General features: G+C 51.8%; 1 protein-coding gene and 1 non-coding gene across 5 annotated transcripts in view; both read right to left on the bottom strand.

Annotated features, from left to right (window-relative positions):
• Nucleotides 1-47: 47 nt before the first annotated feature.
• BCAP31 (B cell receptor associated protein 31) overlaps nt 48-27,186 on the bottom strand; it is a 28,968-nt gene continuing 1,829 nt past the window's right edge. For all 4 annotated transcript variants that reach the window (XM_086389592.1, XM_086389591.1, XM_086389593.1 and 1 more), the window contains exons 3-8: nt 26,436-26,536; nt 22,676-22,823; nt 3,142-3,277; nt 2,169-2,289; nt 1,274-1,374; nt 48-405 (exon numbers count right to left, since the gene is read on the bottom strand). In XM_086389592.1, the coding sequence (XP_086245718.1) occupies nt 367-405; nt 1,274-1,374; nt 2,169-2,289; nt 3,142-3,277; nt 22,676-22,823; nt 26,436-26,536 (646 nt within the window). In that variant the 3' untranslated portion in view covers nt 48-366. The remainder of the gene's footprint in view (nt 406-1,273; nt 1,375-2,168; nt 2,290-3,141; nt 3,278-22,675; nt 22,824-26,435; nt 26,537-27,186) is intronic.
• On the bottom strand, nt 24,169-24,275 carry LOC147341059 (U6 spliceosomal RNA). Its single transcript, XR_015160036.1, has one exon. It is a non-coding gene; the product is annotated as a U6 spliceosomal RNA (small nuclear RNA).

The following is a 27,186-nucleotide window of genomic DNA, read 5'->3' as shown; positions in this document are numbered from 1 at the left end:
CAGGCGGGGGGATCACAAGGGGGCCTCAGTCACACGCACGCAGCACAGACATAACACAACAGACTTTATTGCCCCCCAAGAAGCTATCCTTCCTGCTCTGCCTGCCTTGCGGCAGGACCGAAGGAGGGGGGCCTTAGGAGCCCAGAATATCAGCACGCAACATCGAGGGGCTTAGCCCAGTGGGAAGCAAGCCCCGCTGCAGCCTGGCTCATTCTGGGGGGGGGGGGGACCCGGGTCCCCTAAGGAATGCAGGCAGCGCGTGGAACAGCAAGCAGCATGAGGAAACAGAAGCGCAAAGGAGAGAGTGGCGGTACCGAGCGAGGCTGGGCCCTGCAGCGGCAGCCGGCCGCAGGCGGCCGGGGAGCATCACTCCTCCTTCTTGTCCGAGGGGCCATCTACCGCAGCCTGCAGAGGGGACAGAAGATTGCAAAGCGGTGGGGGGGGGAAGGCCAGGGTGCACCCCTCCCCTTTGCCTTCCAGTGCCCTCAGCCCCAAAGACCTGGCTGGGCACCCCTTTCGCCACACGCCAGGCAGCCGACAAGCCTGGGAAGCCCCCCCTGAGCAGCCCTGTCTCCCGGGCCTCACCTGCACCCCTCCTCATCCTCACGGTGGCCTCCACATTTCCAAGTCCCTCCCGCGTCCTGCCTTCAAGCCTGCCCTCGACTTCAGCTCTTGGTCCTCCTTTGGGGGCTGGGCACAGCCTTTCCACCCTCTGTGGCACCCCAACTTGGGCCCCCAAGCACTCAGTCAAGCTGTCAGAGTTCAGGGATATTTCCGTAGCCCTCATGCCGAGTTTCCGGTCTCCCAGAGCATGTGGAAACAGGGCAAGTGACTAGGACCTGTGATACTCCCTGCTCTCTGCCCCAGTGCAGGGAAGGCCTGGGGCAGGGAGGGGAGTTTCCCATGAATCTCTCTGGTACTTGCTGGGGCCCTTCAGTGAACCTGAACAGGAGTCAGGGGGGCTCAAAACTGTGCACCAGGGGTACACGGCAGGAAAGGCACTCTTCTCAAGGGCACTGATGCTGGGCACGAGGCTGGGAAGGCCCACAGTGCAAAGGGCTGGCCTGGAGACCAAGGCCACCTTGCTAAGTGACAGCCATCTGCCAGGCCACAGCCCTCCTACCCAAGGAGGGGTTCCGGCTATTGGGGTCCAGACTGGCGCTGGCTGGAGCAGCACTAGAGAAAATCAGGGGAACTGGGAGAGACTGCAGCCAGCTTGCTGCCAAGGCCTCGCCAAGCGGACAGAGATCGGCCTGGAGGCTGAGGGGCTGACCTGCAGCTTCGTGTGCTCCTCCAACAGGCGGTCGTACTCCTTGGTGAGGCCCTTAGACTGCTTCCGCATGGCCAGAGCTTCATTTTCCGCCTTCTCCAGCTCTGGGGGGAGCACAAATGGCGAAGGAAGGAAAATGAAAAGATGAGGTTGAGGGAGAAAAGTGCCGTTTACTGGAGACAGCAGATGTGGCTGCCCCAGGTCCGTCCCCAGTGAGAGTGTCTGGGAGACCCCTCCTCTCAAGAAGACTCCTCCACCAGGTGCTGTGGAAGCATCCAGAAGGCGAGTCTCCAGAAGTGGGAGAGGCCTGGCCAACAAACCCGGAGCAACAGGAAGACATTAGGGCTCCCTCCCCCCAAACCCTGTCATGGAGATACCCTGTGTGGCTCTCAGCAGGAGTGACTTCACGGGGCCTGGGGGCCTGGGAGAAACATTCTGAAAAGGTTCGGGGCAAGAGCAGCAGGACCCCAGCCTTGAAGCTGGGAACAAGAGACATGTCAAGAGAGGGCTTTACGAAGAAAGCAGATGGGAGCATCTCTAGCAGCTCTGGTTTAGCCTGCCTTCCCCACCCACCAGGCCCCTGCTGACAAGACACAGAGTGCCATTCCCCATGCCTGGCACTGGCTGAGATGCTCTGGAGGTAGCCCCTGCATCTCTGGGGTGCCTGGGCCCTCCTTGCTGGGACTCTACACAGACTGCTAAACCACGAAGCCCCGATGGCTGAGGCCAACCCCAGCTGGGTTTCGGCTGGGCGAGCTGGGAGCCACTGTTTACTTTTGCCCAGCTCTTCAGCCTGCGTGCGAGTTTGGTATGAATCCTTTGGCACAGAAGGTGCGGCAGCCACCCGCGGAGGCTCCAGAGTTCTGGGGGCCACGGGCGACCTGAGGGTAGCACTCACTTTGCTTGTTGACAGCCAGCTCGTCCTTCAGCCTCTTGAGATCAGCCTTCAGGCTCCTGTTCTCTTCCTGCACCTTCACTTCGCTGTCCCTGCCACCCAACTTGGTGACACCGCCAGCTTCCTAGGAAGAGCGCCAAGGATCCAGGTCACTCAGGTGGAGGAGGGGACGGGGGAGGGAGGGAGAGGAGGCCTGGTCCGTCCTCGCCACTGAGCTGGGATTCCTCAAGCTGCCCTGGGCACTTGCCCCTTCGGAAATGTCAGCACAGAATCAGGCCACTGTGTGTTCCCAGCCACCTGCTACAGCTCACAGGCCACATGCCCTGCCTGCCCTGGCTCCGTTCTCAGCAGCTCCTCCGAGTTTACCCCCAGGCTAGCCAACAACTCAACTTGCTGTCATTTGGGGACTGTGGCCAGTCACCCCCAACTGACCTAGGCCCTCCCATTTCCCTCTCCCCAAGCGCCATCCTTCACTCTAGCCAAGCCCCCACACAGCGCTGCTGTGCCAACTGTCTTCTGCCTCTGAATCCAGCTCCGTCCATCTCCTCCTCCCCAGCTTGGCTCACACCTCACCTCCTCAGACAAGCCTTTGAGGATTGCCCCACCTCATCCCCAGCTGATAGCCATCCTCAGGAAGACCAGGGCGGTGGGGGGGGGGGGGTCTTGTCTTGGGTGTTTCTGTGCTAACTTGCCCCATGCTCGCAGCCCAGGGCTCGGCTCCTTAGGGAGTAGGTTTTATCAGGGAAGAGTCTGACCTGGCTATAGCAGAGGGAGGCAAACAGAATAGCCGGGGTGCCCCCTTGCCCACCATGACCCCCAGACCCCTCCCAGACACCCGCCCTCCACAGCGAAAAATGTCCATTCGTCCGCCTGACTGCTTCACTTTTCGGACAACAGCAGCGTCACATATTTCCGAGGCCCACGAAGAATGTCTCGTGGTGAGGGGAAGGAAGGGGGTCAGGTGGACCCAACTCACCTTCTTGAGCAGGTCGTTCTCCTCCATGTACTTCTTGGCTGCATCACTGGCGCTCTCTGCCTGCTTTTTAAAGGCTTCGTTGGAGGCCAACAGCGTGGCCTGCTGGGAGATGAGAGTCACCAGGCGTCTAAGCAGACTATAATTGTTGATAAAACGAAGGGAGAGAAAAAAATGGCTTGCATGAACTTCTTTGGGTTGCGCCCACCCTCTACCTGCCTCCAACCGAGACCTGTCCTTCTGGATCGCCAGCCTGGAGAAGAGCAACGTACAGCCAACATGAGGGCAAAGATGGAGATGGAGCTGGGAGCTGTCCTCCGCCACCATGATTGCTAATGCCCCCAAAAGGCTGCTTGCAGCCCTGAGGCTCTCTTCCAGCCTCGAAGGCACAGGCAGCAGGGGCCTGACAGGACAAGGGGGACCGGGTTTACGTCCAGCCTGGAGGCCCAGAACCCGGCACTGCAGGGCGGAGCCCGGACATGCCAAAGCAGCCCCGATGCCCCTTTCCTTGCTGCAAGGCTGCACTTGCCCTGATCACCCGGAGCAGCCCGTGCTGGGGGCACTTCGAACGGGCCAGCTGAATCGTGCAGGCCACCTGGGGAGGCAGACACTACCACTGCCCCCATTTTACAGAGGGAAACAGAGACTCAGGCTGCTGAAGCCATCGCTTACAAGCCAGAAACCAATGTGGCTGGAATGTGCACTCCTGCCCGTTCTGACCCCAAGGCCCGAGCTGGCAACCACGCCATGTTCTCAGTTTCCAGGGAACCACACCCGAGGGCGATTGCAAGATGGAGACACCTCTCCTCAGGCCGTTCCCATAGGCAGTCCACAGGCGGCTGCCAGAGCACATGTGTTAGACAGGATCACCACCCTGAGGTTTCCCAGGGTGAGGGGGACAGAGGATAAGGGATCAGGGCCCAGGTACACATCTCAGGTCCAGACCAGCCACGCTGCTGCCAGCCAGAAGGATCTCTATTCGTCTCCAAGGCCAACTGTTCAATATCATGGTAATCCAAGTCAATGCCCCAACCCAAAATGCTGAAGAAGCTAAAGTTGAATGGTTCTATGAAGACCTTTTAGAACTAACATCCAAAAAAGATGTACTTTTCATTATAGAGGACTGGAATGCCAAAGTAGGAAGTCAAGAAACACCTGGAAGAACAGGCAAGTTTGGCCTTGGAGTACAGAATATAGCAGGGCAAAGGCTAGGATGGACCTGCCCAGTCACTGCCCCGAGGAGGGTGCAGGACAGCCAGGGCCCCAGGGGCAAGGGGAGGACTCAGCAAGGGTATTTCCCCAACGACGTGCTCACTCTTAGGAGACAAAGCAACCGAGGCTGCCTGCTCTGAGGCATCATCTCCGGCCTCTTCAGGGCTCTTGTGGACACCCGCTACTCACACCGGCTGAGAGGAGCAGGGAGAGACGGGAGGGCCGAGACGCCCAGCTCGCCCTGGCCGAGCCCCTGCCAGGGATGAGCCCGAGGCGAAGCGACTCATGGGGGCTGTGAGGGACCCATCACGCTTCCTGGTTCAGAGAGCGGCTCCAGGGGCCCCTGTCAGGACGGGGAGAGCCAGGCAACTGATTCCTGGCAGGAAGGGAGAGTTTCCAGTGACATGTGCTCTCTAAAATTAGCGAGCGGGACCTCGTGGCCTGGGGCTCAGGTTTCCCTGTCTCAGCCCTGACTGCCCACCAGCCTGCCCCCCACCAGGCTGGAGCCCTGGAAATGCAGGGACCTCTCGAGCGCCCCGGGAGCCAGAGAGAGAGAAGCAATGTGCCTGAGGCACACAGGCAGAGTGGCGGTCCCCGGAGGAGCCCTGCAGGAAAGGCAAGTCTCACTCAACCCCGAGCCCACAGGCAGCCCCCAGACGATCCTGGTGGGGTGGAGCCAGCTGCTCCTCCCAGCTGGAGACTGGGTTGGGGGGGAGGGCACGTGTGCCACCTGGCAGACCCAGCTGGCAATGACAGGGCGGGCCAACCCGAAGTGACACTCCCTGTTTGCCGGCCCCCACAGGCCGACTGCGGCAGGGCTGTGAGTGACTACAGCGGAGTCACTCCGCTCTAGGAGCCAGGAAGGCCAGGCCCAGCTCTGCTCGGGGCCCTCCGGGCCCAGCCCCACTTACGGAGAACCAGGGTGAGCAGCAAGAGCAAACACGTGGTACCGAGCCCCAGAACTGCCCACCGTGAGGGCCTCCCCGATTCAGGTCAGGAGCCTCCAGGATCAGGGCCCTGCCCCCGCCACATGTCTTTCATACCAACCGTCTTCATCCTTGTCCTCTCCTTTCTTGTTAGACCTGTTCCTCCAACCCAGCCCCTGGCAATTCCGGGTAATTCCCTCCGCCAGGAGCCTCATCCCTCCAGGCTCTCCTGCCCAGCAGCCCAAGCCCCTCACAGATCCCCTGGCCCCTCCACGCCCCAACCTACACTGACCTGAGCCTTGCCCTGACCACGCCACCAGCAGTAACCGCTGCATCCCAGGAGCAGCCTGTCTGTAGCGTTTGGGGCGGCTCACAGGTCATCCCCTTGCAATTCTTCCCTGCCCTTCCCTCCAACACCCCCAAATGCCTGCCTTCAGGATCCTGGCCAGATCTTGACATCCGGCAGCCTACCCTCTGGTGGCTCCTGTGTCCCCCCAAGGCATGGCCGACTCAGTCCATCCAAGACAAGCCAACCAGCCCTGCAGTAGATGGCATCGCTGATCTACCTGAGCTCTCGGACTTGCATGTCACCCGGGGCCCCAGTCCTCCTGAGGCCTCATTGCTTCTCTCCTTGGTGACTGTAACAGCTCCTAACTGGCCTCCTCCCTACCCTTGATCATACAGTTTTGCAAACCACAACCCGAAGGAAAGCCAGTGACCCTTCTCCAAGACAGTCTGACCATGTTACCCCTCTGCTGCGATCCCTGATGCCCGCCTACTGCCTCTGGCTGGCACACAGCCGTCGGTGAGCTGGCTCTTATCCCCTCCCCACCTGCATGGCCCTCTGCTCCAGTAACACCGAACCGCTGGCTGTGCGTGAGCACACCAGTCCTCGCTTGCCTCATCTCCATGCCGCTGCATGTCAGCCCTCGCCAGTCCCCCTCCTGGTGGAGCGCGCTCACTGATGACTCAAGAGCCAGCCTGCTCTCCCCTCAAAGCCTCTCCTGAATGCCCAGGGTCCCCTCCGCCCATTGCACAGTCCCTGCTATTCCTGATCATCTCCCCACATCACCGTGTCACTTGCTCCTCACCTGGCTGCCCAGCTACAGATGCCTTCAGGCCCGGGACAGCACCCTCAATCTCCCGACCCTCTTGTCCCAGGTCCACTGGGAAGGGGCCCAGCAGATGACGTCTCCCGCCCCCCGCAGCGGTGAGATCACACCTCTGGCCAGGACAGAACGTGGGTCTAGGGCCCTGACTCTCCCCAGACTCAGCCTTCCCTCAGCCCGGCCGCAGCGAGGGGAACACAGGCTGACACGGGCAGGGCTTGCCCGTCAGTTGAACCATAGGGTGACAGCAAACGGCAACAGCAGGTGCCATGTCAGACCTGTGGTGATGAGCCAGCTAGGCTTGTGACTGCCATGGTAGCTGAGAAGGCACTTGGGAAAACATTCATCATCAAAGCTGGGGGCAGAGCCCAGTGCCCCGGCCCAAGTTCAAAGGGTGCCCCTGCCAGTTACCCGGAAAAACCAAGAGCGGCACTCCCTAGCATGGCCACCCATGCCTACCCAGGAGTCGGCATTCTAGAACTTCTTACTGCCCCTGACACATTAGGCCCCATGCTCCTGGGCCTGCCCTTCATTTACCCAAGATCCAGCTCCAAAGCTCCTGGAACCCTCCACTCCCTCTCAGGCACATCAGTGCACCCTTTTTCTGTCTGTCTCCTGAATGCTCTGCGTCTCCCCTGGGACCCAGACCCAGGACAGAGCAGGGCACACGGTGGGAGGTGCTCCACTTCAGAATCTCCAAGTCTCAACAGCGCAGAGATGGCAGTCAGCCTAGAGAGAAGGCTGGCGGCCTGCTCTCCCCATGCCTGCTGGCCCCGCTCCATCACGCTCAGCTCGACCGCCCAAGTCCTGTTCTGCAGGTACCTATTCTTAGCCATTTCTGGACAACAGGTGAGAAGCCACCGCCAAAGGGATTTCCCAGAGGCACAGGGCTGGCAGAGGGGCCCAGGGTCTGGGTTATAAACACACTCAGTAACAGAGGGAGACGTCAGGGCCCAAACCATAAGAGAATCCAAAAGTGGCCTTGGCGGACAAATGTCACCCCCAGAGACCTAGTAAGATGTTTCTGGACACTGAGGAGGGCTTTCCTGCTTTTCTAAAAGGTTGAGTAAACAAGAGTCAGCAGTAGAGAGAGAGCCAAGCATATCAAGCAGCAGGGACATGCTTCACAGGTGCTCTCCACCAATCCTGTCTGCCTCCTCTGGGTGAACTGGAGGGGAGGGCTGGCTTCATAGGAATTGAGAAGAGAGCAAGAAGGAGTGTCTTCGCACATCCCAAATGGAATATTCTAGGCCTGTGGCCACCCCGCTCCACCCTGGCTGTTGCCAATCCTGCCATGAGCATTTACCAGGTCACTCGGCCCTCAGGACACGACAGGACAAGACAAATGGGCAGGCACCTTCCCTTACCCTGTTGCACCGCGCGAGCAGGAAGCTGGGGTCACAGCGCCACCTGTTGACATTCCAAGCTGACTACAACCCTGTCCCAGGTGGTGCCCTGGGCCGCAGGTGGACGCCAAGGCAACACAGAGGCTGCGGTGCAGATGCGTGGGGAGGTGGCCACCCTGGTGAGGAGCCGAAAGCCAGGTGCCGCCCCAGCAAAAGCTTGAGGCCAAGGATACAGGCAAAGTCTAAGAGTAGGGCTGAAGTGGCCCCAGGGAACTCTCACCCTAATGAGTCTGGAGTCACAGAAATAAGGAGGCGGCAGAAGGGGAAGGAGAGCTGACTCAGAAACTGTCCAGGGAAAAATTTTCTGAGGGCTGCCCCCATCCATCCATCTCAGGAGTACATTTCAGCCCTCAGAGGTCCTCTTCACCCTTGAAGTCAGAAGAAACAGGAGGGGGTCGGGGAAAGGCCAAGGCCCTGCAGCAACTCAAGCTTAAGCCCTGATGTCTACCCTGGGGACAGCAAGGCCAGATACAGAGCGCAGGGGCGGCAGGCCCTCTGGAGCTGAAGAGAAGCCGTGAACAGGAGCGAGCTTGTCACGTTGCCTTCTTGAAATCAGGGACAGAGAGCAACCAAAAGAGGCCACACACCCCAGGCAGATGCTCCAGTGCTGAAATGCACTGGGGGCACTCTGGCTACTTGGACAGAGTGGGAGGTGAGTGGGTAACAGGTAGGGAGGCCAGAGCTCCCCAGGCAGCAGGAGGAAATAAACTGCAGGGTTTTTTGCCTTCTCTACATACATAAAATTCAGATGGGTGTATCTCTCCTTTTCTCCTTTGCCTTTCCCTTCTCTTCTTTTCACAGCTATTTATAACGCCTCCTCAGACAGCCATTTTGCCTTTTTGCATTTCTTTTTCTTGGGGATGGTCTTGATCACTGCCTCCTGTACAATGTCACAAACCTCTGTCCATAGTTCTTCTGGCACTCTGTCTATCAGATCTAATCCCTTGAATCTATTTGTCATTTCCACTGTATAAACCTAAGAGATTTGATTTAGGTCATACCTGAATAGCCTAGTGGCTTTCCCTACTTTCTTCAATTTCAGTCTGAATTTGGCAATAAGGAGTTCATGATCTGAGCCACAATCAGCTCCCGGTCTTGTTTTTACTGACTGTATAGAGCTTCTCCATCTTCGGCTGCCAAAAATATAATCAATCTGATTTCGGTATTGACCATCTGGTGATGTCCCTGTGTAGAGTCTTCTCTTGTGTTGTTGGAAGAGGGTTTTTGCTATGACCAGTGCGTTCTCTTGGTAAAACTCTGTTAGCCTTTGCCCTGCTTCATTCTGTACCCCAAGGCCAAACTTGCCTGTTACTCCAGGTATCTCCTTAATTCCTACTTTTGCATTCCAGTCCCCTACAATGAAAGGACATCTTTTTGTGTGTGTTAGTTCTAAAAGGTCTTGTAGGTCTTCACAGAACCATTCAACTTCAGCTTCTTCAGCGTTACTGGTCAGGGCATAGACTTGGATTACCGTGATAGTGAATGGTTTGCCTTGGAAACGAACAGAGATCATTCTGTCATTTTTGAGATCGCATCCAAGTACTGCATTTTGGACTCTTGTTGACTATGATGGCTACTCCATTTCTTCTAAGGGATTCTTGCCCACATTAATAGATATAATGGTCATCTGAGTTAAATTCACCCATTCCAGTCCACTGATTGCTAAAATGTTGACATTCACTCTTGCCATTTCCTGTTTGACCACTTCCAATTTGCCTTGACTCATGCACCTAACATTCCAGGTTCCTATGCAATATTGCTCTTTACAGCATTGGACCTTGCTTCTATCACCAGTCACATCCACAGCTGGGTATTGTTTTTGCTTTGGCTCCATCCCTTCATTCTATCTGGAGTTATTTCTCCATTATCTCCAGTAGCATATTGGGCACCTACCGACCTGGGGAGTTCATCTTTCAGTGTCCATTCTTTTTTCCTTTTCATGCTGTTCATGGGGTTCTCAAGGCAAGAATACTGAAGTGGTTTGCCATTTCCTTCTCCAGTGGACCATGTTTTGTCAGAACTCTCCACCACAACCTTCCAAATAGCTGAGAAAAGAAGAAAAGCTAAAGGCAAAGGAAAAAAGGAGATACCCATCTGAATGCAGGGTTGCAAAGAATAGCAAGGAGAAATAAGAAAGCCTTCGTCAGTGATCAATGCAAAGAAAGACAGGAAAACAGTAGAATGGGAAAGACTACCAATCTTTTCAAGAAAATTAGATACACCAAGGGAACATTTCATGCACAGATGAGCACCATAAAGGACAGAAACTGTGTGAACCTAACAGAAGCAGAAGATATTAAGAAAAGGTGGCAAGAATACACAGAAGAACTATACAAAAAAGATCTTAATGACCTAGAAAACCATAATGGTGTGATCACTCACCTAAAACCAGACATCTTAGAGTGTGAAGTCAAGTGGGCCTTAGGAAGCATCACTACGAATACAGCTAGTGGAGGTGATAAAATTCCAGCTAAGCTATTTCAAGTCCTAAAAGATGACGCTGCTAAAGTGCTGCACTCAATATGCCAGCCAATTTGGAAAACTCAGCAGTGGCCACAGGACTGGAAAAGATCAGTTTTCATTCCAATCCCAAGGAAAGGCAATGTCAAAGAATGTTCAAACTACCACACAACTGCTCATCTTACACGTTAGCAAAGTAATGCTCAAAATTCTCCAAGTGAGGCTTCAACAGTACATGAACCGAAAACTTCCAGATGTTCAAGCTAGATTTAGAAAAGGCAGAGGAACCAGAGATCGAATTGCCAACATCTGCTGGATCATCAAAAAAGCAAGAGAGTTCCAGAAAAACATCTACTTCTGCTTTACTAACGCCAAAGCCTTTGACTGTGTGGATCACAACAAACTGTGGAAAATTCTTCAAGAGATGGGAATTCCAGACCACCTAACCTGACTCCTGAGAAATCTGTATGCAGGTCAAGAAGCAATAGTTAGAACCCTACATGGAACTCAGCTATCAGGGAATCCACCTGCCATGCAGAAGACCCCAGTTCGATTCCGGGGTCAGGAAGATCTGCTGGAGAAGGGATAGGCTACCCACTCCATTATTCTTGGGCTTCCCTTGTGGCTCAGCTGGTAAAAAATCCACCTGCAATGCAGGAGACCTGGGCTGGGAAGATCCCCTGGAGAAGGGAAAGGCTACTCACTCCAGTAAGTCCTGGAGAATTCCACGGACTGTATAGTCCATGGGGTCACAAAGAGTCGGACAGGACTGAGTAACTTTCACACACACACAAGTGTTTTTCTTATGGAAATGTTTTTCTTAATGGAACTATGTATTCGCTTTAGAATGTGCCTTTCTTCAAAGTGATTCAAGATTAACTTTTTTTCTTTTCTCAAACCTTGGGCTGATAATGGTTCAACAAACCAGTGTTCATGTCAATTGTTTTATGGCCGGGGGGAATGAGACACCTCGTACCATCCTATCTCAAACATGCACGTACACTGTGGGAAAGGGGACTGGTGAAACCCCTCAGCCTTGAGGTATCTCTCTTATCTGATTAATAAGCTTACTAACAGACATATTCTGTCCCCTTCTGATGTCTATGTCAAAAGCTTTCCCTATCTGTTATACTTTAATAAAACTTCGCTACACAAAATGCTCCAAGTAGTTAAGCCTCGTCTCTGACCCTGGCTCGAACTCCTCTCCTCTGGAGGTCATGGCTCGGCTTGCAGAAGCAACCTTTCAGAGGGAGGGAGCAGTCACCCAAGATGTGCCCCACACAGCCAGTAAGTGTTAGTCACTCAGTCGTGCCCGACTCTTTGCAACCCCATGGACTGCAGCCCACCAGGTTCCTCTGTCCATGAGACTTTCCAGGCAAGGATACTGGAGAGGTCGCCATTTTCTTCTCCAGGGGATCTTCCCAACCCAGGGTTCGAACCCCGGTCTCCTGTACTGCAGGCAGATTCTTTACCGACTGAGCTACAAGGAAAGCCCCACACAGTACTCCAATCCAAAGCAAAGTGTCTCTTGCAAGGCAATGAGCCCAGGAAAGAGGCCTGGCCCAAACAGGGAACAAAGCAAAGGACTAGAGGTGGTATCAGCTACTCGATCCAACGCAGAGGCCACTGGTGGCCTTTCCGTTTTAAATTAATATTTTGGTCCTATCACTTTATGGCAAATAGATGGGCAAACAATGGAAACACTGACAGACTTTATATCCTTGGGCTCCAAAATCACTGCAGATGGAGACTGCAGCCATGAAATTCAAAGACGCTTGGTCCTTGGAAGAAAAACTATGACCAACCTAGACACATGTTAAAAAGCATGCCAACAAAGGTCCATCTAGTCAAAGCTATGGTTTTTCCAGTGGTCATGTATGGACGTGAGAGTTGGACTATAAAGAATGCTGAGCCCTGAAAAACTGATGCTTTTGAACTGCGGTGTTGAAGAAGACTCTTAAGAGTCCCGTGGATAGGAAGGAGATCAAACCAGTCAATCCTAAAAGAAATCAGTCCTGAATATTCATTCACTGGAAGGACTGCTGCTAAAGCTCCAATACTTTGGCCACCTGATGCAAAGAACTGAATCACTGGAAAAGACCCTGATGCTGGGAAAGACTGAAGGCAGGAGAAGGGGGATGACAGAGGATGAAATAGCTGGATGGCATCACCAACTCGATGGACATGAGTTTGAACAAGCTCTGGGATATGGTGATGGACAGGGAAGCCTGGCGTGCTGCAGTCCATGGGGTCGCAAAGAGTCGGATACGACTGAGCGACTGAACTGAAATGATATTAAATGAAAAATCAACTCCTCAGTCACAGAGCCACACTTGTTCACAGCGAGCATGTTTCCAGCCTGGAGGCAACTGGTCAGATGGCGCTGGGCTGGAGGAGCTCACAGTCCTTCCCATCTACAGACCTGCTCTCCATGCCTCCTGCCCTCTGCCTTCCGAGAAAGGGGCCCTGCTAGAACATCAGGCTTCCTTCCCATGACCTTGGAATCAGGAAAACTGAGCCCCTATTGTTTGGCACCGTGCCCCCAAACTGCTCATTTGCCATTTGCCTTTAGAGTATGAGGAAGAGAATTCTTTGGCCAAAACCAAGTAGCTGAGCAAAAAATCCAATTTTAAAAGAAGCTGATGCTCATTTCAATGCATGTCAGATGGTCTTCCGTGATCTCTTCATAGGCAACTCCCCACACTTTACCGCAGTCCCCACTTTATCAGAGCCCCTGCTGGGCCTAGCACCCACAGGACACCAGCACACTAATGCAGCTGGGCGACTTTGGCTGGAGGAGGAGGGGACTAGAAATCAATGGACTTATCAAAAAGTCTGTTATTCAGTGCTTAGCTCTGAAGCACTATTGTATTTGAAGTCTCAGAAAATGATGGCAGCTGATTGACAGATCAAGAGGAAATAAAGGCCAAAAATCCCTCTACCTGGCCTTCTAAGGTCAGCCCTTCAGTTAAATCACTTTATCTCTGGGATGATCTTGAGCATCAGATTTTAAAAACCCCTCAGTTATTTTATTTAGATGTGGATTACAGCAAGAGTAAAAAAGTATACTTTTTTAGGTTTCCCTTGTGGCTCAGCTGGTAAAGAATCCGCCTGCAATGCAGGAGACCTGGGTTTGATCCCTGGGTTGGAAAACTCCCCTGAAGAAAGGAAAGGCTACCCCCTCCAGAATTCTGGCCTGGGTCCCAAAGAGTCAGAAACGACTGAGCGACTTTCACTTTCATGTTCACTTTCAAAAAAGTATAAGCAAAACCTGCAAAGTAATCTGGGAAATGTGACCAATCACCACTAAGTTGGTTACTATGAAGTTACTCTAAGGTTCTCATATGCAAAATACTAGCGTGCTTAAAACTTTTTAACCAAATCCCTCTCTTTTCAAAGTGATAGGCCAAAATACTATTTTGCCTATAAACATGCTATTTGGGATTGGCTTCAAAATACTCCAGAGGATAACGGGAGTGATCAAACTAGACTGGCCAAGGACACACTTGCTGTTGAAACTGAGTGACACCCGCAGGGGGCTGCTCTTCTCTACTGCCTCCAGTGCTCAGCCAGGCCTGAGAACCCCCAGCAACATCCAACCAGACGCCAGGGCCCTGAGGCTTCCTTGGTGTTTCCCCCCAAGCCCTTCCTCGGCCGGCCTCTCCTGGCCTTCCACTCTTCCCCCTGCACTCACTCTCCCCACCCTGTGCCCAGCCTGGAAAGTTAAGACCCTGAGGGCCAGGCCTGGCATTCTCTGTGGCACAGCCCACCACACAAGTGGGGAAAATCCCACAAAACTCTCTCACTACTTGGGGTGATACCAGGAACAGTCACTGTTTATGAAGCAATCCCCATAGACCAGGCAGGATGCCAAGAACACAGCCCCGGTCACCTTAATCCTTACACCAAGCCTGTGAAAAGGCATCCTCAGCCATTTAACCAGGGAGGGAAAAGGCTCCAGAGACTGAGTGACTTCCTCGAGGTGACATGGCTCAACAGTAACAGACCCAGGGCCCAAACCCAGCTAATTCCAACACCCACTCTCACTACAGCCGCCTGCCTCTCAGGGCCGTTGTGGGCTATTACATCCCGCTGGGGAAGGGAACTTTGCAAGAAAGCCCAGGCCACCCCATCCGTATTGACTGTGGCGACAGAACCCAGCCCTAAAGGAGTAGGCAGAAAACAAGAGGGAACCGCGGACCAAGTTCAGGTCATTAGAGATGGAGCAATTTCACACACAGGGCCTGGATGCAACTACTGCTTTGGTCCTGACCATTCACATTTCCTCAAAGGCAAAGAAAACAGAGCTTGACTCTTAGAACCTGCAAACCTCAGCCCAGCAAGAGCTGCCGGGCAGCCACATCCACAACTGCAGAGGGACACCGGCCAGTTGCAGCCCCACTCAGAGCAGGGAAGGAGGCACGAAGGCAACAGATGAGACACAGTGCACAGCGCCCGGGTACATCCTAAATGGTGACCTGCACCGTGCCCTCAGGGACCAAAGACCCACAGCGTGGCGCCAGAACCAGCAGCATCCATGTCCTCAACACGTGTGTCTTCGCACGCACTCCCCCCACCCCAGCGTTCCTGCTCAGTGCTAAGGAGACCTGAAGAGCTGGGCATCCAACCTAGAATAGTCGGCACAGCAGCTCGAGGAGTTCAACCTAGACACGGGCCTGAAGCCGGCCCTGTCTGCCCAGACACTCCCTTCAGGCCCAAAGGGGAAGGCAGCCCTGTGTATGTGCCTGGCCCTTGGCATGGAGCCGGCAAGACTAGAGGGGGTGACCCTAGGTGGCCATGTCCCAGGCCACCAGGGCCTTGGAGGTCAGCACAACACAGGCCTTGGACCACAGGATGAGAAAGGCAGGAAGCACAAACGGGGGTTCTAGGCTGACTGGCAGGCCAGCAGGTGGGGGTCAGGGGGGTCCAGGCTGAGGCCACGGAAATAGGGAAGGGGCCCCACGTGGCTGGTTCATGACAGAGAGACCAAAGCATAGACTCAGAGGGCTGCAGGAAGGGGTCACATCCCGAAGGTCTCAGGGTCAGGCCTTGATGTCAAAGCCACTCTGAAGGCACTGGAAGCAGGGGCGGTGGGGCGGTTTTATACCATCAGAAAGCTTGCTTGGCTGGACCAGGCAGCGCAGACAGGCTATGAGGGCAACTGTGGGGCAGGAAGCCTACTGAGATGACGCAGCGCTTTCTGGACACCGAGGAAGAGAAGCTCAGGAGGTAAGCTCCCTGGTTTGTGGAGGGGGGACAGAGTTCCCGTTTGGAAGATGAAGAGTTTGGGAGGGCTGCCTGAACTACACTCCTGAGCTGCACACCTAAAAATGGTTTGGAGGGGCAGGTACTTCCCTGGTGGTCCAGTGGTTAAGACTCTGTGCCTTTACTGCCAAGGGCCCAGGTTCAAGCCCTGGTAGGGGAACTAGGATCCATGCAGCCAGGCCAAAACAGCAACCAACGAATATGAGAAAGCCTGTCTGACAATCTCATATATGACAGAAGAACGAAAAAGTGGTTCAGATAGCCTGCTTGATGCTATATGTACGTTTGACAATTACAAACAAACGAATGAAAAAGATACCACAGGAGCTGGGGAATCACCTGTGATGAGAAAAATGGGCAGAGCTCCCCCGGCCTTCTGTGTGGAGACAGCTGTTCTCGAACTTCGTGGCCCAGCCCACAGCTGGGCTTTCTCAGCAGGAAGCACTGAGACCTGGGAAGGTAGCAAGCTGCCCCACATCAGAGCAACCATGGAGCAGCAGGGGAGAGCTTTGTGAGGAAGGACACACCTGTTTAAGGATGTGATGCTCCCCGACCAGGGATTGAACCCAAGCCCTCGGCAGTCAGAGCACGGATTCTTAACCACTGGACCACCATCAGGGAATTCTCCCCGCTGTGTGCTCTTAACCCCAGACCCAGGAGGAGCCAGTGCCACTCCCAGCCTCTTCTCCTAGCCTTGCTCTCTCCCTCTGTGGTCCCCTCACCACTAACCTGCTGTCTCTCTCCCCTAGTCTTGTCTCTCCCTGAATCGGCCTTCATTACCCTTAACCTGGCTTCCAGGGAGTGGTCGCCCAGCCCTCTCACCCATCCGCCATCCTTCGACCCCTCCGTGAAGCCACCCCCCTCCACTGCCCAGCCCCTGCTTCCTCGCACCTTCCAGTGGGCCTCTCGAGCTCCCTTCCCCTACATGCATGTACCAGTCTTCCTCTGGGTTTTGCCACTCTGCGGGCACCCACAGCAGAACCACCACCAATGCTTCTGCCTCCAAGGCTTGGGGTCCCCACTAGTTCCCCCCCTTTCTCTGGCCAGCACCTCAGAAACCTGGTTCAGGCCACCAGCATCTCCCAATTCAGTGATCTCCCCTTTGCGCCCCCTGCTTCTAGGTGCTCTTGCGCTAAAAACTACCCCACCCCGGGTGCTGTTGCCAAGTACAAATGTGCAACTCGGACCACGGCACAGCACTGCTGGAAAAATGCAGCACTCTACCACACAGAGGTCAGGTACACACTCTGAAACTGGCATTAAAAACCCTCCACCATGTCTCTGGCCACTCCTGAGTCATCTACCCTGCTCCACGTGCTCCTTCTCTAACAGCCCACTGGGTTCTGGGACTGGGCCAGTACCTGCCAGTGAGACATGTGCAAATTCGCAGGAGAAAAACAGGAAGACAGACACAAACACTATGACCAGGAGGTCCAGCTGAGAGGCATGCAAAGTAGCAACTGAGAGGGGTTTTCCTGGTTTATGAGAGAAAACTGGGGGGATGAGCCTGATGTTCAGCAGTGGGGAACTAGAAGATTCGTAAGAAGGCTGGAAACTGATGGGCTGTAGTAGAACAATGTTCATGACGGACAGTGGGAGATCCAAGTTCGCCTGTGGTAGTTCCAATGTGAAGACGCGTGTGGCTGCTGTAGGGAAAGAACCCAGGTGCTGAGGTCCTATCCCTTTAAATCGGAATTCTCAGTTCTGCTGATGACTAGCTCTGGGAACTTGGGTCTCTGAACCTCAGCTTTGCAGAACTACTGTAAAAATTAATGTGTGCTTGGCACATGGAATCCTTAACAAATGGTAACTGATATCAGTCTAGAAAGATATTCAAAAAAGGCATGTGGCAACACTGGTTGACATTTTAGAGGATGTCTTTTATTTGTTTATTTAAAGCCTCAACTTCCTCCAAAGGCTATATACTTTCAGATGGCTTAATAATCTTCAGATAGGGGCACTTTCGTGGTGGTCCAGTGGTTAAGAATCCGCCTTGCAAGGCACGTGACGATCCTTGGGTGGGGAACTAAGATCCCGCATGCCATGGGGCAACTGAGCCCTCATGTAACAACTACTGAAGCCCGTGAACTCCAGAGACTGTGCCACAATTAGAGAGCCCATAGGCCACAAAGAAAGATCCCACATGACACAGCAAAGATCCTGCAGGCTGCAAGTAAGACCAATGTGGCCAAATAAATAATCTTCAGAGTACAAAAGGGACTAAGAGATTAAAGTCACTGGACTCCTAAAACTTAGGCTAAGGCTGATGCATATATTATGTGCTTGACCCAGGCACCTTCCTACCAAAATCCAGGGGAAAAAACAGCCTACAATCCAGTCTACAGTCAGAGGCAGACTATAAACCAACAATCTGTTACTAAGAGCTCACACCAACACAAACAAGCGGGCATCCGAACTGGTATCAGAACTAGGCAGAGGCTTGGGCTGGCCATTTAGAACCTGTGCAACTCAGGCCATCTCTCCAGTGCTCCCTCTCTCCTGGGTTGCCCTTTTCCACTCACAAAGGCCCCCTGAATTATGAAGCTATTACAGAAGTCCTTACTGATTTCAAGCCGAACCAGAACCCAAACAATTCACACACACAACTATTCTCCCTCAGTATTCCTGCAGCAGCTCTGTCTCCTGTACAATGATGTTCTGGTTATGGAGCTACGACCGTGAGTGGGACTCTGCAAAACAATCTAATACACCTAAACTTGACCCAGCCGTGACAGAGAGACATCTCTCTTGTTCTTTCACAGACTTGCACACGGCTAACAAGAGTTAGTGGGTCATTTATGCAAAAGAAAAGTGTACAAAAGTTGAGAGGAACATGGAAGCAAAGCCATGTAGGACAATAAACGAACTAGTCCATGTAGGGCAGACAGAGGAGAGAAGGCAGTCTTCAAAGAGAAAGCGCTTCCAAAACTACAGGACAGACAAGAGCATGGTTTCTGGAAATACCAACCAGGTACACAACGAGAGGGAGAGAGTATGCCCAGTGTTTTAAATGTACTTGACCACTGAGTCACTTTGCTGTACACCCGAAATTAACACAACATTGTAAATAAACTATAGTTCGATTTTTTTCAGTGGTTAACAATTAAACACCAGGGTCACTGGGAGCTCAGCAAAATGCAGGTCCTTGTCAGCAGGCCAGGGGCAGGGCAGAGGGTCTCCGTTCCCAACAAGCCCCCAGGTCTAGCCAATGCTGCTGGCCACAGGCCACATTGAGAGCAGCTAGGTGCCAGGGAACGAGGATCCCACAGATCCCATTTCCAATAATTAAACAGAGAAAAAGGGGAAAAAAAGAAGCATCCTGTGCCAGATTAGAAAGCATCAATGTGGGAAAGTGGTTTTTTAATGGTAAAAATTTCCAACCAGCTCACCTATGTGTGACCAGGGAACTGATTTAATACACGATGGTGCCCTCACAGCATGGAACACTGCACAGCCATGAAGTACAGGAGAAGTCTGTGCAAGTCATTTAGAAAAACTGCCAAGATAATTGAGTGAAAAGGGCAAGTCAAAGCAGAGCAAAAAAAAAAAAAAAGCCATAGTGCTCATAAGAAAAGTTAACATATACGTAAAAGATTATTTTTAAAAGTTTCAGAAACATCCCACTTATTACCTATAGCTATCTCTGGAGATGAAAACTTGCAGTTTCTCACCACACACAACTATTTGAAGTTTGGGGGGCTTTGTTTATGTTTACAGTGAGTAGGGATAACTTCTGTAATCAGAATAACATAGGTGATAGTTGTGTTTTTAAAGTGTTTCCTGCAAGCTGCATATGAGCTGTGTATTTGGACAAGAACAGTTCTATGGCTAATGTCATGCAAAGAGAGAAGTTCCTCAAGGGTCACAGCCACCATACAGGGTCTGACCCCTAGACTAGGGAGGAGTGTATCATCTTGGAAAATTCTAGAAACTAAACAGATCATCTGTGGACAACTAGTGAATCCACACCGATCCTCGGGGTCACTTTCCTTTTCTAAAAAGTCACACGAGAATTTCACATCCTTTTTTTTGATCAGCTACTACACAGGGATCCAGGAGAGTGTGGCAGGTACAGCAAAGCCTCTTTCAGCCAAGATAGACAACAAACAGATGGGGAGCTGCGGGAACAACCCGGCCCAAGAAGCTACTGTCTGACACATTTTAAAGGGAATTCGCTGAAACCTTCCTTACACGTTTCTCAGATTGAGAGGTCACAGCACAGTGGGGGAAGCAGCTGAAAGGACAGAGCGCATTGGACCTGTGGTCCAGATCTCACTCTCCTCTTAGAGATTCCACACCCCCCTTAGGAAAAGACAGAGATATAAACGACTGCTCTTCTTTAAATTCACCAGTCTGGGTTCGAAAGGAGACTGCCAACTGCTCTGCACCCTGACTGTGGTGGTGTTCTACTCTGCACTGGTCAAGCTAGAACTAGATGCTGACTAGTGCTTTATGCCAGTTTTTTAAAGTCAACTGCAGGAATTAAGCTGGAATGCCTAGCTTCATGGTGTTGCAGAGGACTGAGCTGAGCACACACTCACTCATCTGATACACCTGGCTACACTGTCCCCCGGCCCACTCAGATAATACCTGCCCTGGAGGCATTCTTCTGGAAGAGATCACAAAAGCAGAGCAGTCAGGAGAGTCAGACTTCAAAACCACAGTACGTGAGGAACAAACACCATTCCACCCACCAGCACTGTAACTACTTCTAAATTCACTACCTGAGCTTTGCCAGCATCTCTTTAAAGGTGGGACCCCAACTGCAACCCTCCACACAGCACTGGCTGACACTGAGTCAAGCAAGGCTGGTGCCTCCAGCCCTCACTGGAGGGGACTAACAGCTCATGAGCTTCTGCAGTAGCTCTGCCACGAACTCCTACTAAGCTGCAGTAAGGCACAAGCCCAAGTTTTTCTGAGTTCCTGTTTGGCCTTGTCTCCGCTGCCCTTTATGAACCTACACACACATTTGCAAACGTAATCCTGTTAAAAACTCAAGTCTCATTCGAGTTGGCCCCATCAGCAAACCTGTCTAGATGGCCGTGGGTTCTGAGTAGTAGCTCACATACCTGTTTTTCAACTCCTCCCACTTCCATTTCTCCCTGCACCTGCTCGCCATAACAAATATCCTCAGCAGAGAAGCATTGAGCCGGCCAGCGATGGAGTGCAAGCTCCTGAGACCCCTATTTGGATGGAGGTGACCCATACAGCAGCCACTCCTGGGACTTAGGACCCCACCCAACTACACTATTATGCCAGCACAGTGCCCACACTTCAGCACCTGGTCCATAAGAATCTTCTTGAATCGGAGACTGGCAAACCTTTTTCAGAAAATCCACACACCCCAAATGGGCAAAGGCAGGGATAAGACTGACAGAACCTGTCCCCCCAGCACTCACAATAGTTGCCAGTGATCCCTCTCTCTTCAGAGGGATGGTATGGGGAGGGAGGTGGGAGGGGGGTTCAGGATGGGGAACACGTGTACACCCATGGTGGATTCATGCTGACGTATGCCAAAACCAATACAATGTTGTAAAGTAATTAGCCTCCGATTAAAATAAACTTATATTTTTAAAATAAATAAATAAATAAATGGCATACAAGCTGTTCTTTCTGGAACACAGCTTGACATCAAAGTCAGTCCAGACCCTCCCAGTCTGTTTCCTCACCTACTATCTCCCTCCTTTGGAAACTGGGATGCTTGCCCGTCTGCAGTCGTGCAGAATCTCTCCTACCCTGCAATTCCTCAAGGACTGGCGATTCCAGCTGCAAATGAACTCCAGAGCCTCTAGACATCATTTCATTAGCCCAAGCGGAAACTAAGTCAGAGAAGCTGGGCGCTCCAGTATCGCCTCGCCCATCTAGGATTTCAGTTCTCTCATCCCAGTGCTTCCTTTGCCCTGACCCCCTACCCACCATTTCCTTACTTTACACAGAAACACCGAGGGGACTGTCTTTTTCCCAGGCTTCACTGTGCTCCCGATCCAGTGCTCACCAGACTTTTGCCTTCTCAATACTATTCTTAAAGCTCCCAAAAAAAAAAAAAAAAGCTCCCTGTCCTCTTCCAGTCCAATCCTTAGTTTTCTTTCTGTCCTTTCTAACTTCCAGATGAAATCCTCCCCAAGAGCCTCTGTGGTCCTTCAGACACAGCCAGTTCTCTTTTCCCACCCTCTGGCTCACTTGCGGTTGGACTCAGTCCTCTGGATCGGCTTCCCTTTCAGTTTCAGTCCACAAGATCATACTTTTTTGGAGCTTCCTGAAACCCTAAAACCCTGGCCTCTGTGTCCAACTCCTTCCAGCACTCTCAGTTCCTGACTCTCGGAAGGTAGAACACGGCAGGCCTGCAGATCACTCCTGGGATTAGGTGTATCCCCCTGAAAAGCCCTTGCCAGCTCCACCTCTTGTCACTTTCCAACTCTGACCCAGAGACACCAGGCTCAGCTGAGCAACTGACTTTTTTGTGTGAAAAAGGGAAACCAAGACAGTCATTCCAATGTGTAGTAAAGAAGGAGGTCCAGGTGATTAGAATTAAGATAGCCCAGCCCAAGAATCCACAAACTCACCCTACTTCTGAGTAACCTCACAGTAAGTTTTTCCCAATACTCCTGGAAGCCCTTGTCCTGAGCACAATGTCTTATTCCCTGCCAAGTAAGCACACTTGAGAATAGCCAGCCCCTCACTCCATAAGAACCCCTGTGAACAGGAGGCAGCATGCCAGCCCTCAAGTTCCAATAGGTCTCATGCTCCTGTGATAGGTCTACACCAGGGAAGGCCCTGGCGACACGGTTGGTCTCAGCCCCGTTTTGTGCCCTTTCTGCCCACTTTTCTCAGGACTGGACCCCATACACAAAAAGGCCCTATTCAGTTGTTCCCTTTTAAAGCTGGGCTCCAAAGGGCCTCTTCATAGGAGGGAAAGCACCCGTCACTTACTCCACTGTGTACAGAGAGCAAGGTGATAGTAGCACACAGGCCCTAAAAGAACATGTTGCAACTATGGCAGAGCCACAGCATGGCCTTCTGGCCTACCAGTCAGCCCTCTCCCATCTTCCATGCTGCCTCTAGAGAAACTGTGTGGTTCCCCGAATGTAGAAAGGGCCTCCAATTCAAGGCCACAGACTAGCCCATAGGTCCCTTCAGTCCCTCGCCCCTCCCCACTCACAAGGACAGCAGCAAGGAAAAGCCAGCAATGTAGAGGTTCCTCTGGGCACGGAAAAGCTTCATGTGGAAGTGCTCCACAGCCCCAGGGTTGTTCTGGAGGTTCACCTTCTCTGTCACATCATCATACTTTCGAATCTCACGAACAGCATCTGCGGCAGAGCAGAGATACAGATGTTCAGCCCCGGATCAGTCCAGCTGAGATGCAAGGTGTGAGTCTGGGCAGCCTTGCTTTCCTCGAAACTGTCTCCCCTGCTCTTCCCCTTCTACACACATTTTGATGGGTGCCCTGTCAGAAGTGCTGCCCTCCGACCTGTTCTCTCCTCCAGCTTTTCTCATGTCACCCTCTGGACCCATTCTACCCAGACTGCAAGCTTGCTCTCCATGTCAAGAAACTCAACGAATCTGAGATGTTGCCAGCAACTGGGGCAACTCCCTTTCCCACGGTGCCCCCACTGTTTGGTTCTATCACAAATGGGGCTGGCCATCAGCCACCCAACTGATAAACCAGGCGAGTCCTGTTTATGGAAATGCCCACGAGGCAGGCATGAGCTGCCTAGGAGTCAAGATCTGGAGCATGCCTGCTAAAGACTCAAAGGTTTTCATTTCTAAGCATCTAAGCTTTATAACTGGTTAAACTGGTGTATTCTGCTTACAAAAGAAATTCACGCTCATCAATGTTCAATGCAGGAGAAAGAAGACCATAATATAATCAATCACCTCCAGTAGAACCTACTACATGCGGCCAGCTTAAATAAAGCAGTCATTTTCAGTCCCATTCAGTTCAGTCGCTCAGTCATGTCCGACTCTTTGCAACCCCATGAATCGCAGCACACCAGGCCTCCCTGTCCATCACCAGCTCCCAGGGTTTACTCAAACTCACGTCCATCGAGTCGGTGATGCCATCCAGCCATCTTATCCTCTGTCGTCCCCTTCTCCTCCTGCCCCCAATCCCTCCCAGCATCAGAGTCTTTTCCAGTGAGTCAACTCTTCGTGTGAGGTGGCCAAAGTACTGGAGTTTCAGCCTTAGCATCATTCCTTCCAAAGAAATCCCAGGGCTGATCTCCTTCAGAATGGACTGGTTGGATCTCCTTGCAGTCCAAGGGACTCTCAAGAGTCTTCTAGTTAGTGTTATTCTCTTTGTATTACACAGACCTAAAATTAATGTCCATGTCCCCCAAATTAGACTACAGCACCACAAGAACAGAAACCTTTCCTATTACATCCCTAAGGCCTAACAGAGTTCTAGGCATACAGGGGGAGCACAAACACCTGAACAGTGAAAAACCTCTGCTCTAAAAAACCACTGCTGGCCACTCATATATTCACATCTGTGCATTTGCAGGCTAGAAATGGAACCATCCCATACCTACTACTTTTCTCCCTCAACCCTGCTATCTCTTTTTTCTCAACTGAGGTACACTGATTTGTAACATTACATAAGTTCCATTAGTATTTTTTACTTCTATGTATATATCCCCTACAACGTGCTTAAAAAAATATATAGAATGCTTCATGAGTTTGTGTGTCATCCTTATGCAGGGGACATGCTAATCATCTCTGTCTCATTTCAATTTTAGGATATGTGCTGCTGAAATGAACATCTAAGACATCAAAAATCAATACATAAAGATCTACCTAAAGAAGACTCTTAATGGATCCCCATGGGAGAGGGGCAATGTAAGCCTACTATCTGGATCTTAATTTATGGTATGAGACTGCTTGTTTTTTAGGCTGATTTTACATCATAAAAATACACCTCCACTTAATGGTATCTTTGTGTTACATCTGTGGGCTTCCCAAGTGGCTCAACAGTAAGGAATCTGCCTGCCAATGCAGGAGACACAAGAAATGTGTGTTCGATCCCTGGGTCACAAAGATCCTCTGGAGGAGGAGATGGCAACCCACTCCAGTATTCTTGCCTAGAAAATCCCATGGACAGAGGAGACTGACACACTACAGTCCACAGGGTTGCAAAGAGTCAAACCCAACTGAGTGACTCAGCATGCACACATGTGGGTTCCTGACCCCCAAAATTCCCATTTGGGCACCTTAACTCCCAACCAGATGATACTAGGAAGTAGGGCCCTTGGGAGATGAGCACAAGGCCCTCATGAGTAGGTTTAGTGCCGTTATAAAATAGACTCCAGAGGGCTCCCTTGTCCCTTCCTCCATGTGAAGACACGGCAACACAGAAAACGACTGTGGAAACATAACACAGACTGTTAAAATAGTTACCTGTGAGACGTGGGTTTATGGGGACCTTTAACTTTGTAAGTTAAATTTGTAAATTTTTAAAGATGTGCTATTTTTGTGATTTAAACAAAAAACATGTTTTCCCACACTGTCTTCTGCATCCAGAGACCCCAGCACCTCAAGGTCCACCTTGACTAATGGCAAAGAGCCAACCAGGGATGGGGGCATTGGGCCAAACCAACTCAAGTCATACAGCAGAGAGCTACCCTCTCTATCTCAGGCCTCCAGCCCAAGGCAGTTGACCCTGAACTCTCTTTAGGCCCACTCCCCCAGTGAGATGTGCCCTAGACCCCTTCCCAAGGACGGCTAGGGGCCAGCCAGGGCTGCAGCTTCTAGCTAGTTATGCTATGTCCCTAGCATTTGCTCGGAGAAGGCAACGGCACCCCACTCCAGTACTTTTGCCTAGAAAATCCCATGGATGGAGAAGCCTGGTAGGCTGCAGTCCATGCGGTCGCTAGAGTCAGACACGACTGAGCGACTTCACTTTCACTTTTCACTTTCATGCATTGGAGAAGGAAATGACAACCCACTCCAGTGTTCTTGCCTGGAGAATCCCAGGGATGGGGAAGCCTAGTAGGCTGCCGTCTACGGGGTCGCACAGAGTCGGACACGACTGAAGCAACAGCAGCAACTTATTTTTGACTCATTGGAAAAGACTGATGCTGGGAGAGATCGGGGGCAGGAGGAGAAGGGGACAACAGAGGATGAGATGACTGGATGGCATCACCGACTCGATGGACGTGAGTTTGAGTAAACTCCGGGAGTTGGTGATGGACAGGGAGGCCTGGTGTGCTGCGATTCATGGGGTTGCAAAGAGTCGGACACGACTGAGCGACTGAACTGAACAACTTATTTAGGCAAGCCTCTATAGATTACATTAGGATATGAAGCAGCCTGTTATCATAGCAGGATGTCGCTCTAGAACATCCAGGCAGTTCCCTGACTCCTCAAAAAGAAAAACGGCACTTTTGCCCACTACCACCTTCTGCAAGGGGCCAATCCCACCCAATCTGCCATACCAGGAGAGTTCGTGGAATCTGGTGTGCAGAAGGGCAAAGCTCTATGTGAACATCCCCCAGCATGGTCCCTCCCCACCCCAACTCTTACCCCCAGCCCACACCTAAAAGCAAAAGCACACACACCCAGTTCCTAAACCCTGCAGCCTACTGGGACCAAGGTCAGCACAGGTCCATTAGCCTCTCTTGGTTTCAGCTCTGGAAGGACCCAAGGAGCTGCCTGAGACACGAGGTGGTCAGCACCAGGGGCACAAAGGCTGCTGGTCAAAGCAAAGACCCTGCCAGCAGGCAGTAGCAGGGATGCTGACGTCTTTGTGGACGAAGGGAGCTTTTCTTCCCCCAAGAGAAAGACAGGCGCACTAAATGGTCTGTCTCTGAGAAGTCAAAGCTGTACTCTAATCATGGAACATGGCACATGGCACAGGGCTTTGTAGCAGAGGCCACAGCAAAAGGTCTAAGTCAGGTAGCTACCAGCAGCCACAACTCACTCACCAATGACCAGTAGCACAAGGATGACAATGAGAACCACAAAGAAGGTGTTGCCATATGTCACTACCAACTCCACAAGGCGGGACTTGAAAATCTTCTGCCATCTGTGAAGAGGACAAAAGGGTTAAAGTCAGTAGAGTAAGAACACACACCTGGGATCCAGGGCCCTGAAAACAGAAATACAGTTTTGCACTCTTCTTCAAAGGCTGAATATCTCATACAGATTCAGCCTCAGCTGCTTGCAATTTTCCAACTTATGACATCCGTTCAACGGTGTTAAAAAGAAAAAAAAAAAAAAAAAAAAAAACCTGTCCAAGCATAGAAATTTCTAAAAAAGTCTTAAACACTGGTAGGCTCTGGGGAGAGAAATGCAAAACTTAGTGTTCCCTCTGTAGTATCAAAATGCCTGCCAAATCCACATTATTTCTTTAAACTGTTTTCCCATGTGCCCAATCTTGGCTCATCTAGACTCCCACCACACCCGATTACCATGAAGCAGACCCCAGACCTCCCTTCCTTTTCCTCCATAAATACTTCAGCATACAGCTCCATCAGAGAAGAGCCTTCAGAAATGGCTACCAATCACAATGCCACCGCCAGGCCTCAAAAATATCAAGAAAAATCTCTCATCATCAGAGCCAGAACTCCAAAGTCCAATTGAGGCAATTATTTTTTAACAACTGGTCTATTTGAATCCTGACAAGCTTCTGACTCTGCATTCTGTTGATAAGTACCTTAAACCTCTCTTATTCTA

The sequence above is a fragment of the Bos grunniens genome, chromosome X (assembly GCF_055505025.1).
Source record: "Bos grunniens cultivar Pamir isolate PY7600 chromosome X, Bosgru_T2T1.0, whole genome shotgun sequence".
Taxonomy (NCBI): Eukaryota; Metazoa; Chordata; class Mammalia; order Artiodactyla; family Bovidae; genus Bos; species Bos grunniens.
Note: the sequence above shows the minus strand (reverse complement) of the source record. Positions and strands in the feature narration are given on the sequence as shown.